The sequence below is a fragment of the Blennius ocellaris genome (assembly GCF_963422515.1).
Source record: "Blennius ocellaris genome assembly, chromosome: 20".
NCBI lineage: Eukaryota > Metazoa > Chordata > Actinopteri > Blenniiformes > Blenniidae > Blennius > Blennius ocellaris.
In genome coordinates, this window is record NC_137669.1 from 14,238,373 (window position 1) to 14,251,402 (window position 13,030).

Consider the following 13,030-nt stretch of genomic DNA (forward strand, 5'->3'; position numbering starts at 1 on the left):
GAGCCGCCAAGCCACAGTTTTGTTTTCTTTGTACACATTCCTCATGCGTATCATTGTCATCACCTGTGTAGCTTTCTCTCACCCATGTAATGGCCTGGATTCAGAGCCGACATCTGCTTGTTCTTACTGATGTTCTCTCTCTCTCTCTGTCTCTCTCTCCTGTGATTCACTGTCCTTCATCCAGTATGTCTGGGAAAGGCTGATTCCTGGTTTCAAACACAAGAACTTCCGCAGTCGAGAAGGGATCTGCCTTTGTCTCAGTGCCACGCTCAGCACGTGAGTTACTTCCCCTTCTCAACTCACACCACTTCCAGAGAGAAACGCAAAGGGTTAATGAAAGGTTTATCCCACACGGGCCCTTTCTTTTGCTTTTCATTCACGTTTCACGCTGAAGTTTCCAATGACAAGTCGGCTCACGTTGATTGGAGATGACAGAAAGGCGGTATAACAGAAATACACACTTGTTACAACAAATACATGCATGCTTAGATCATATAGAAACACAGAAGTCGGGATTTGGTATTTAATATTGGTTAAAAGCAATAGAGAAGGGAAGCCGTCCTCAGGTCAGATCATGTGCGTCCAACCTGCTATTGGTACTGTTGTGGGTCGTGAGTGTACGGTGTTGGAACCCCCCCCACACACACACACACACACACACTGTTGTTAAACATATTCACTACATGTTGGTGAAAGTTCACACGCAGTAATGTGACCACCACTTTCCCATGACCCGGTTGTTTGTGGAAGGAACACACGTCCCCCTGTGTCCAGGATTAATCCTCTTTAACGGTTTGACTGACTCTGTCGAGTTGGTGCACGTGAAAGCGGCACTCCCCACACGTTTCTTTAGATATTTAGAAGATTCTTGTGAGGTTCCGACATACGATTGCTCTCACACTTCTATCCTAGTTTTTAATTGCATGATGCAAAGCTCACAAGGGGGCGTCAAACAAACATTGTGTGGATGCACATGTGACCAAACAGATGCTTGTTTGTTGCGGCTTGTTCGACAGCAGTAAAGAGCCCTGTGGCTCGGGTCTGCTCTGTTAGAATCTCACTGCTAATTTTAGCATCTTTTTGCAAATGGAAAGTGACACTGTTGTGGTAAATGCTAAGCTGCTACCTGATAGTAAAGCTAAAGATGGCTGCTGTACAAACTCGGTCAACCATTAAGAGTAAACTGAGTGGGGGGGGGGGGGGGGGGGGGGATGAGCTGCTCCTGGGTTTTCATATATTTGCACAGCGTCTGTTGTCTGCAGCCCACATGGCCCAGTGCCGTTAAGAATGACGCAGTAAATGCCGCTTTGACTTTTCTTCTGTGTCTCTTTCAGGTTTGGCGCTCATCCACTGAGCCTCAGTAAAATAGTTCCTCACCTTTGCTCTTTGACTGGAGACCAAAACCCACAGGTAAAGGATAGAGTTCTTCAGCAGTTTTAATACAAAATCAACATGACTGTATTTTTTTAGTTTTTGACAGAAATGTCCTCTTGTATCCAGTCCAGAAATTATTGTGCAAATTAAATTTTCAAACTTTGCTATTATGATTTTCCAAATGAACATGGAGGACATGCATACTTCTATAATGGATAATGAGACTTAGCAGAGCCACAAGATGTGCAGTTATGTCCTCAAAAGAAGCATCTTCTGGACTTACTTGATCCTGCAGTAGATCACCTGCGCTGGGTTTGTGCTATAGCATAGTGTAATGATTCACATTGTGTGCAACACCAATGCACACCTACTTTTTAATGGGAGGAATCCAGACTGCCAATAGAACGGCCACACAAACCTGGGGGGGAAAATGGTTCACTGGGATGTTATTTGATTGCTTGTTGGTGTCGGAAGAATCACCACAGCCTCTTCAGTCGAGGCTTTGCAGTCCAGTCAGCCTGCTTTTTTTTTTTTTTTTTTTTATTTGAAATCATATATTAAGTCATAACAGTAGATACCGATCCATGTTTTCTTTGCTATATTCATGAAATGCAGCCTCTGACTGGGCATAGTCCCCCCCCCCCCATTTCCCTGAAGCTTCATGTGTGGTTTAATCTCCCAGCATCCGCAGTACGCTGGCAGGCCACTTTTACGTTATTACTGTTATTAGTGAGAAGATGGTCGGTAGCCCCCCCCCCCCAGCCTCCTCCCGAGCTTTACCGCTGAATCATGGCCACCAACACCCAGCTGTTAACCCACATGGCAGCGCGCAGCTCAAAATGTGCGCATGTCATTATGTGTGTAGTGAGAAAGACGGAGGGGGGGCTGCTTTAACCTCTCGCCGAGTTGCACCCCAAAGCTGAAATCTGCTTCTGTGTTCTACCCAATGATTATCTACCCACATGCTGTCCTGACCAATCAAACGGTCTCAACGCACCCGCCCACCCTCCGATGCCGAGATTCACTTTATTCACATCCCAGTAGTGTTCACAACATAGGTAGCAAATCAGATATCTCTCATGGGAAGGGGGGGGACAATGTGGGTCTTGAAAGTTTTACACTTCCCTTTATGTTTATAACAATTGACTGTGTAAATAAACGTAATCTTCTTGAAATGATTATTAAAAATGCACAAAGTATTTTATTTGTATACCTGGTGAGTCACAGGGCCAGGAGTGTAGGAGCGTGTCTTGTGTGTTTCGGTGGCCTGGCAGTTCATTGCTGTGTTCTCTCTGTGTGTGTAGGTACGTGAAGCCTCCATAACAACACTCGTAGATGTTTATCGCCACGTTGGAGAGCGGGTCAGAGCAGACCTGGGAAAAAGAGGACTTCCTGCTGCACGGTGAGTTTGTGTGCCTTTTGTTTGTTATTGAGGAGCTCTCGCTTTTATTTTTTATAGCTGGTAGTAATTTTATATGTATATGTGTGTGTGTGTGTGTGTGTGTGTGTGTGTGTGTGTGTGTGTGCGTGCATTTGTGTGGAGGGTCTGTGGGTCTCATGGCCTTGGCACTCGCTCTGTTCCAGGCCACACCATGCACCGCTCTGCCCTTCACACACACAGAGGCACTTTCATCCAGAGCACAATGCTGACTGACTGGGAGGAGGTCGGGGAGGAGGGGGGTGTGATCGGGGTACAAAAGCGGGGTGGAGGGTGGGGGAGTAACAGAATTGAAAGAAAACTTGAGAGTGTGTGCGCGTTCGAGCCAAGTGAAGAAGTCCATGGAGGGGTTTCATCCTTCTTTGGTCGTCGTGGTTGCATTTTCGGGGTTGAGGGTTATTCTAAGCACACAGTAAAAAAAAACCCAACTCTCGTTTGCTTTTTTTTTTCTTCTCAAGTCCAGCAGATCTTTGTGTGCTGGCTGCTCAGCATGAGTCTTACGTCTGTGAATGCCGGCTGCAGCCATGTGTCATGTGTTGCGCATATTAAGCCGATCTGTCTCCAGTGTAAACACGCCGTCTGAAGACGTGGGATTTATCCCGCCCGGTGCGTCTTAACATTTTATGTCGGCGTCCAACGCCTTTAACCTGTGCCCATATTTCATACAGTTTGCTACAGAGGAGTTCCAGTAGCCTGCAGCCTCGGTGAAAAAAAAATGATCAATTCTATACATCTGCAGTTCCAAGAGTTGGATAGCTCCAAACTGGAATCAGAACTACTAAGCCTCAAAAAGAGGATAAAATCATCACTGGGAACATTTTTGCTAGGTTGTGTGAGTGTCTGAGTATGTTTGTGTTAGTATATGGTTGCAGCTTGGAATGCACCGCCACGGCCAGGCCGCGCTAACTGGATCATATATCAACTCTGTAGAGCAGCTTTGACGGGATAGAAAGATAGTCTTATACCCGGTAATAAGAAAAGTAGAGAACCAAGAAATGAAAGCGTGAAAAGAAAGACAGAAACACAGAAATAGAAAAGCGTGAAAGATGGTAAGAACATTAAAATCCAGATGTTAACCAGAGAGACAGAACTACCATTTCAACACATAAACACCGACAAGAGGTCTTGATTTGCATGACACCAGTGCTATTATATTTACAAATGACGTACATGTAAAGAGCTTTCTACTTCATTTCATGAACCACAGGCCGTATATTGTTTGTGCTTTCAATGAAAACATGGTTATTGTTCCTTCTGGTATTCGTAGGTAATAATACTTTACAGCAGGTCAAGACAAAAGTCACACATTTTCCTTTAATGTGTTATGTTTCACATAACAATACAACCAATGGACAAAATAATCTGTTCAAAATATATTTAAAAAAAAATGCTGTGAATACAGTGACTCAAATGTGGAGGCGTTTAAGATATTCACAGCAAATGTACCCAGATGTGTCATTAGTTTTAGTGCTAATGAATTTTTATTACCAAATAATTGAGATCATTTAAAAACAGGACCCGTCTCTGGTTATCCTGCTCAAAACGTACTTATACATACATCGTTTATTCCAGTAAGAATAATTATGCAACTGAACCTGATGCCCTCTATCACCGTCCATCAAATGGGTTCATGTGTCTTCTTCACAGCGCAGTTCAAAAATGATTGTAACGTCCAACACTTGTATCCAAGTGTTGTTATTCAAAGCAGGACGTTTATGGACAGAACTAATAATACAATCCATTCCTTCATGTCCACAGAGACGCATTTGTGTTTGTACATTTTTAACAGTAACAAAGCAGAGTACAGTTGGCTCGCGAGTCTCGTCAGACATGTCAACAGAGAATTACCGTTTTGACAACAGTCTCCCGTAAGTAGGTCAAACGCGGGTTGAATTAGCATCCAGTGGTACACTTTCACGTGGCATATTTCTGGTTTGCATGAGAATTAAATCCGTGCGGTGGTGCCGATCGCTGGGTGGCTGTTTTTTTTTTTTTTTTCGACGACAGCCAAAGGTGCCACAGCATGAAAATGGAAAATGTCGATCTCAAGAATATGAATTTGAGGCGATGGGGGTGAGAAGCAGAGACGTGGAGGGGGTAGAGGAGCCTCGCTCTCTGTCTGCTGTGAGCCTCACGGCCCCTCCCCCTCTGATGAGTGTGTGTGTGTGTGTGTGTCTGAATATGGGAGGGAGGTTATGTAAAGGGTAACTGAATCTCTTCGCTGCTTGTCACACATACTGGCCCACTTCACCCGCTCCTTTTTTCATACAAACACACTGATATGCTGAGGTGTAACGCTGTGTATTTCTGTGGAGATTTCTCAGTGTGTGTGTGTGTGTGTGTGTGCTCGGCATACAGTACATACACACGACAATAGGTGGTGCTTCGTTGCTCGCCCGTAGCAGGCTTTGGTCTCTCGCTGTTTGGCTCTCGCTCGCTCGCCCTCTCTCTCTCTCTCTCTCTCTTGCACACCCTCCCTCTCTTCCCTTCTTCTTCCCTCTCTTCCTCCCCTCCTCTCAGAGCCATTGCACCATGTTGGATACAAAGAGCTGAGGGGAGCTGAGGACCAGTGTGTGTCACTAGCATGGGAGCTAATGCAAAAAGGTTGCGCAGCAACACAGCAGCCCATTAATCAGTCCGCTGGGAAGTACTGAGGAGAATAAGCATTGAAGACAAACTGCTAGATCTCTCTTTTTTTTTCTTCTTCTTCTTTTTTCTTTTCTTTTTTTTAAAACCATCTCGGGAAGCAAAATGCTCATGAAAGCGAGGGAACCAAGTGAAAAAGCGGCACGGCTCAGGAGCCAGTTGCCACGCTAATCGTCACTTATCAAGATCTGCTAAGCCGTCTGCTGGTTGTGGACCAGCAACCAGACACCACAAGACACCGTCTGACACACGGAGGTCGGTGTGTATGTTTGTGCTTCTTGCGTGCCGATATTCATAGATAATCTTTTATTTTTATTTTTATTTAAAAACATTTTTTACAAGGAGACATATGATGCAGGCATGTTATTGAACCTGTCACATTGTCCCATTGTTGTGTTTTTTTGTTTTTTTTACCACACAAGATCAGATTTATGCCACACTGCTCAGTGAGTAGTATCCGTGTAACACTTTTACCTCGCTATGCTCTGTCGGTGTATTGCGTTCAGTCTTCGCGTTGTCGGCCAGCAGCCACATGGAGTCACATGACAGTGCAGATTCGGCTTGTGTGTTTGTGTATACAATGCCGAGCAGCATGTTGCCGTGTTGCTACTGCAGCTTCAGCGCTCTAATAGACACACCCACACATCGACAGACAGACAGACGGGTGGGCAGGCAGGCTGTCCACATGTTGCCTCTTAGGAATCAACATTAACGACACCTTTATTATTATTTTTTTTTCTCTCTCTCCGGGTCAAAGCTGCAGGATATTTTGGGGCGTGTGTCCATCTGTGAATGCATAGATCGACTGGACCAGTAATTTGGTTTCATTCAGCACCGCAGTCGCAATTCTTGAATTGACATTGTTGTCCGTTTTGCCCTAAACCTTGCTTTTCTCTTTCCCCCTAGGTTACAGACCCTGTTCTCCCGTTTTGATGAAGCTTTGAATTCAGGCAACATGGCTCTCAGTCCGGGTCACGGTCAGTGCTGTTTCTCATTCATTTCCCCTTCATCTGCATTTCTATTCGACTCCCAAGTTGAGTCTCGATGGCTTGCTGGCGCGGTTTACAGCACGCCAACTGTTTTATGTGCACGTGCGTGCGTATTTAAATCTGCATCTGCTCTTTTGGTTGTTTTAGTTTGTTGCCATGAGCTCATGTAAGAGCACCTAACAGGATTAATGGTTTAGTGTGTGTGTGTGTGTGTGTGTGTGTGTGTGTGTGTGTGTGTGTGTGTGTGTGTGTGTGTGTGTGTGTGTGTGTGTGTGTGTGTGTGTGTGTGTGTGTGTGTGTGTGTGTGTGTGTGTGTGTGTGTGTGTGTGTGTGTGTGTGTGTGTGTGTGTGTGTGTGTGTGTGTGTGTGTGGGTTTCTGACAGTCAGAGCTGAGGTAAAGGCTGCTACTACTACGACATAGGCACATGGGCTATAGATCTCTTGACTGCCTCAGACTGTGGAGAACCACAATTAGAACGTCAAATCTTAGAGGAAGGAAAAGCTTCTTTTTTTTTAAAGGGGTTAATGCATTGAAAGCTTCGGTCCGAGTAACATTTATTCAATATTCATTCATAATGAGTACAAAGGAATCTCCTTCGCCTGTTGACAGGAAATCAGTGACAAACTGAGTCATCGGTCACTTTGGTGACTTTAAATTTAAAAACAATTACAGTAAAGTATAACTATATGTTTTGAGAAAATAGGCCTTTGATGGTGGATCCCATCTTATTTTATGCCAGACCTGCACACTATCCTTAATTTCCATCTAATTCATAGCCTCAATCATGAAGCAATCAAATCAATTCAGTTGGATTGCGGTCAGTTGGGTCTCTCTCTCTCTTGGTGTCTTGCTGAGGTTTGCCATTGGATGATTGTACCTTGAGGCAGTCCTGTCACTGTCTCTGTTGTTCCAATAGCAGCTGCAGTGTTTGGTACTTGATAGGCTGCTGCACCATGTTCACTCGTCATGAGAAGGCGCTCATGGCGTACAGTACGTATAGTCTTGATGGCTGCGAAGGAAGGAAGTGTTATACTCAGACCCTCTCCCTCCTTCTGGCTCACTTGTTTGAAACGTTTTGTTTACAAAAGCTGGGAGAAAAAACACGCGTAGGAACAAAAAAATCCCAGTGACGCTAAATAAAACATGGCTGTTGTTTAATAGCAGAGGTGAAATGGGACACAAAAGCGACTGCGTCATGGTTTCCAGTCCCACCTCAGCAGCCGTGACTGTCGTCGTCAGCTGCTTTTAAACATCCCCGTCGAACACAGCCAGCTCTGTTTTGTTTCCTGTCACCGCATCGCCGGGACTTAGGAAAGGCGACGGGCTGAATTCTGATACCACTCGTGCCCTTTAGACGACGACTGCAAGTTCATTCATTTGTCCGTCCATACATCCATCTTCTGTGCTGCTTTATCCAATATAGGACAGCGAGGCAAAGACAGACTATGCCATGGACAGGTCACCAGTTCACCACAGGACAAATACAGACAACCACACGCAGTCATACCTGTAGATAACATCCGAGTCACTGTTAACCTCAAACTTTAGGTTTGAGGACCCAGAGAAAACCCACGCACTGTCAAAATTGACCAACAAATTCAACGTCTTTGTGTAATGATCTCCAAAAGAAAAAGGCAGCATGATTGTGGAGGAATAAGGTTCGACTTTGCAATTAATCCTCTGTTGGTATGCGTGCTGAACCACGGGGGTTGATCCGTACAGATTGTCTGCAATCCGTTACGCCGCTCCTAATGAGGCACGCCACCATCATTGGCGACACCTGTTCTCCACAACAACTGATTTTATTTTAGCTCGTCTGGTTCCAGTAAACCTGCCGCAACTCGCGATGTTGGCGTCTCTTCTTCAGCGTCATCGTCGACATAAACAACGGAACAATTTGTGTGACTTTTAGGGATATTTTTCGACGAGCTGGAAGAGCGCAGGTACCAATCACCCGAGTAAACACGGAGAGGAAGTGACTGCAGATGCTCACCATCGTGAACCCTGGCTGCAACGCTCTGCCGTTTGGCTTTGGCGCAAATTCCAGTGTAAGCTTGTGCACTGGCACCGACGACGTAGCAAACCACAGTGGGTCATTCAGATCCTGCCGTTTGACTCCCGTCAAATGTGGGCGCGTTTACTATAACGTTACTAAAATTCTCAAATTATTATGCTGCTTTCGTCCATCCAGTCATCTTCTGCACTGATTGTGAAGCGTAAGGTCGCGGGAGATTCGACCGACTTCTGCAGAAATCAGCATGGTGAACACCAAAGGATTTATACAGATCATTTATCTAACGAATGTAAAAGTGTTCAAGTCAAATTTTACAAGAAAATGTCATTTATGGCCACAATTAAATTTAATGATCGTCTGGTTCGTTTTCTGTCAACTAAAAACACACAGGAGTTCCCAGTCGCTCCCACACCACGTCGCTTTCAGGGCGCTCTTGGCGTTTACTTTAAAGTGTTTGAGGCAGCTGTTGCTGCGAGAGGAGAATCGCAGGAGGAGGGAGGGAGGGAGGGAGGGAGGGCAGCGGATCAAGGGAGGAAGCTGACAGAGATCTCTGGCAGTAGCCGAGTCAGAGCGCTGTACCTATCACTGCCTCTCCCTGATTCATCCCGACACAGACAGAGAGAGATTGAACAAATGAAGGGAGGGGGGGCAGCAGCAATGGAGGGGCAAAACAAAGGCGTGCACTGGAGAACAGAGGGATGGAGGCAGAGATACAAAGACAACCGGGACTTTTACCCACTGCTCTCACGATGGCAGTTGAGGACGGCGGCGTTGGTTTGTGTGTCTAGATGTGTGTGTTTAATCTCGTCTGGCTATGGATGCTGGCACTCAGACAAAAGCCCCAGCATATGGTTTTAGATTGAAATCAGCTTAAACTTCAAGCACTTTCACCCCGACTGCTTTGGCTCAGGCGGACGCTGTATCTGCCTGCGTGTGTGTGTGTGTGTGTGTGTGTGTGTGTGTGTGTGTGTGTGTGTGTGTGTGTGTGTGTGTGTGTGTGTGTGTGTGTGTGTGTGTGTGTGTGTGTGTGTGTGTGTGTGTGTGTGTGTGTGTGTGTGTGTGTGTGTGTGTGTGTGTGTGTGTGTGTGTGTGTGTGTGTGTGTGTGAACGGACTGGGGTGTCCTGAAATGTCTCCATGACCAAGTATTTCGCTCCACTGAAATAAAAACATAACGTATAAACACAAATGTAGTCATTCTCTTATCTTCGGTGTGCGAGGGATCTTTGTGCACGGTCACGTGGTGCGGTTGTGCACACAAGCCAACAAGGAGCTCAAAGTAAACATTTAATAAAACTTCACTCTGTTTTTTTTGGGTGTTTTTTTTTAAACGATCAGATTCCTTCATTCGAACCAGTCTGATAAACAAGAGTACTTTTTTTTTTCCCTTTTAAAATAGCTTCTTCTCTTTTTCACTCCGGCCTTTACCAGCCAAGCCAACACAGCGCTGAGCGCTTCCATGTGGGTGTGTGTTCAGGGTGGGAGGCCAAAATAATATCTAATAATCATATCTGAATAGTTGCACTAAAACGGTTTGGCTCATGCCACAAATCAGAGGTTTATTTTAGGATAGATTGTTATTATTCTCCATTGTAACCTTGTCGGTGGGCTCGGGAAAAATCCCGGAAATCCCCGAACACAGAGAAGATCAGATCAAGATACACAGTCTTGGTGTCAAAAAGTGAGAAGTCGTGCAAAGCTGCTCTATAGTTTTTTGTGATGTTGATCCATAAACCATAGTGGCCTTCTTCACCTGTGGTGTTTTTGGCAATTCAGAGGTCAGAAAACGGGTCCATCAATCTGAAAGAACAAATGTTGACTTGGCTTCGAGAACTGCAACACAACAAATTATGGTTTAACTGTGTTTTGCTCTTGAATTGACTGGGGTTTTTTTTTTTTGGTTATTATTAAAGGGGGGAAAAAATTAGCTCAAATTGTAATAATAATATGAAACTTTTTTTTCCCAGCTCCTGTTAAAGTCATAATAAATGACCAGTGACGCCGGCGGAGCTCCTTCTTATAACTCCTGTTTATTGTGCGTAGAGACAAATTTAGCGTGTTCTCTGCGTTTTGTACGTGAGAAAGTCAAGCGCGTCTGTGCCGCTGGCACCGCGATGAATTTACGCTTTAATGTTGTTTATCCCGGCCTGAAGATGTGCTTGTATGAAGACAACAAAACCACACACATACCATGAGAGCGCAGGGATCCTTGGTGCCTTGCTCACCGACCGTCGGCAGCAGCTTCCATTGCTTGCACAGTACCTCAGTGTTGACAGGACACACACACACACACACACACACACATTCACCCAGTCTTGCAGACAGGCTCATTCTGCTTCAGTGCATCGGGAAAGCAGTGCAAAGGGAAGCATGACCTTGTTTCCAGGCTATCCTCGTTACCATAGCAAAGCTTCCCTCTGAATATTATGGCTTATCCCTTTCTGCGACTTGGAATTGGGACTCAAATTATACCTGTGTGTGTGTGTGTTTGTGTGTGTGTCTGTCTTGGTTTAATGAGATCATTTTCCCAGAGCTGTGCAGGAAATGGAGCAGTCGTCTCTCCTGTCAGAAAATTCAGGCCTCAACCCTGAATGTGTGTCTGGCTCGTTTTCTTCTTGGTCTTTTGTCACTCATTGAAACATCTTGTTTTTTTTGTTTTTTTTAAAATAACTATAGTAAGAAGTCATTTCGCTCCTTCCCTGGTTCAGAAAATCTGTTTAATTTGTTTGCTTTATAAGCTTTTCAATCTGAGTCGGAAAAAGATGACTTGTGCATGATTTGCTCGTGTTCTGCTGTCACCAGTTTATTTTGGAAGATGGAGCAGTTTGGGTCTGTGCACCGCCGCTCGCGTTCTTCTTTCCACCCGTAGTCCTCCTCCGTCTGAGCGCCACATAGTTTCTTTATCTCAACTTTTGCGGTGCTCACCGTACAACCCCGTACTCTCTCAACACCTCACTCTGCATAGAAAACCCGAGGCGGCGTTTGATCGAAACGGTTAAAACTGGGGAGGTAATTCAGCGTGAAACATGTTGTGCTATTTCTCTGCTAGATAAATTACACTCTGGAACTCGTTCTGATTAGAAAACCAGCAGGGCAGCTCTTGTGTTTTCAGGGTTTTCTGAGAGCTGGAGAACAAATGTTTGGTCAGTGGAGAATCGGTGCTGCCACCATGTGGTTGAAACTGAGTTTTTCGTTGTTTTTTTTTTTAACAGTAGCAGTTTAATTGGAATGAAATGTTTTATTATTGTAATTGTTGATTTTGTCAAAGAAATTACAGAGAAATATTCCCATTTCTACACAGGCTGCTCGGGTATGTTTGAGTAGGGCTTCTCATACACAAGTATGAGTGTTTGAACTGCTGTTTCGGTCCCTGCTTGAGTAGAAGTGCGCCGATTCGTCTTGACCTAATGAGGATTCAACTATCGCATATCACGTTTTAATTTGACCGTTCGTCTGCTCTTCTCTCTTGTGCCAAAACCTGCGAAATCGAGAAATAAGGAATCTCGGCCTGGAGTTTCCATGGTAACGCTGCCTGGTACTTGGTGGCGCTGATATCTCTCGCTGGTCTCGTCTGGTGTGGTCGTATTTTGGGCGGTGTGGTTGTCGCCACGGTGATTTATTGCGCCTAAACTGTCGGCTTATCTTCACGTCGGTCCTGATCGAATGAACTTTACATGAGGTAACGATGATAAACTGTCAATCCAGCTGTTGATCCCACTGAACAACATCGCTGTCGCCGCTCTTCAGTAGAGAAGCTGGTCTGCACAGGTTGCTATAGTAACAGGATGTGTGCAACCAGTTCTCCACAAGGATTCGCTCTGGCAGTCTTCCTTTTCATCTCTCTCTCTATCTCCCCCCCCCTCCCTCCATGTTATCTGTGCTCTGCCCTTCACCCAGAGACATTTACTCCCTTGAGGTCTGACTAGACAGAAGCAAGAGATGCGAATCGCGCGAACAGCAATGCTAATCAATGCTAAAACCCTTGATGCCTGACTGAGTGTTGCTAATGGAGCCAACAGATTTGGTCCCAAAGCAATTACATTCACCAAAACCAGTATGTGATGGTGTGAACTCATTCAGTTCTCAGTCCATTGTCCTTCTAATCACATTAATCTGTAAACTTCGCTGCTTTTTTTTTTTTGCATAAGACCTTGTTAGATAATGGCAATGAGATTGTATAGATCTGAAATTTGCAGCATGATGCTTCTTTATTCTCCAAATTAAATGATTAAAATAGTATCATATTTAAATAAATGTAGGCACTCTGAAGTTAAGCATGGGTGTCTAAAATAAAGATTACACAGCATTTATCAATGAAATTTATGGATGTTTGCATTTGTGTTGGCGGGGGGGTTAAAAAACCCTGTGGGTTATATAGTATTTTTAATTAATGCTGACTCAGTTAAGTGGTGGGCTCAGAGGAGGGGGTAATATATACTGAAAAAAGATCAAATCTGTCCAAAGTGTTAGCTTGAACTTTTTTTTCACAGTTTTGTGAATCACTTCCTTTCAGTCTATTTGCATCTTTTATTCGCTACAATAATCAGTCGGCACGCACGTATGTTACACA

At 44.7% G+C, this 13,030-nt stretch overlaps 1 protein-coding gene across 1 annotated transcript in view; it reads left to right on the forward strand.

Moving 5' to 3' along the window:
* clasp2 (cytoplasmic linker associated protein 2) overlaps window positions 1–13,030 on the forward strand; it is a 48,737-nt gene that overhangs the window by 8,574 nt on the left and 27,133 nt on the right. Inside the window, exons 4-7 of the mRNA XM_080515937.1 lie at window positions 185–276; window positions 1,335–1,410; window positions 2,679–2,776; window positions 6,365–6,435. Of these exons, the coding sequence (XP_080372063.1) occupies window positions 185–276; window positions 1,335–1,410; window positions 2,679–2,776; window positions 6,365–6,435 (337 nt within the window). The remainder of the gene's footprint in view (window positions 1–184; window positions 277–1,334; window positions 1,411–2,678; window positions 2,777–6,364; window positions 6,436–13,030) is intronic.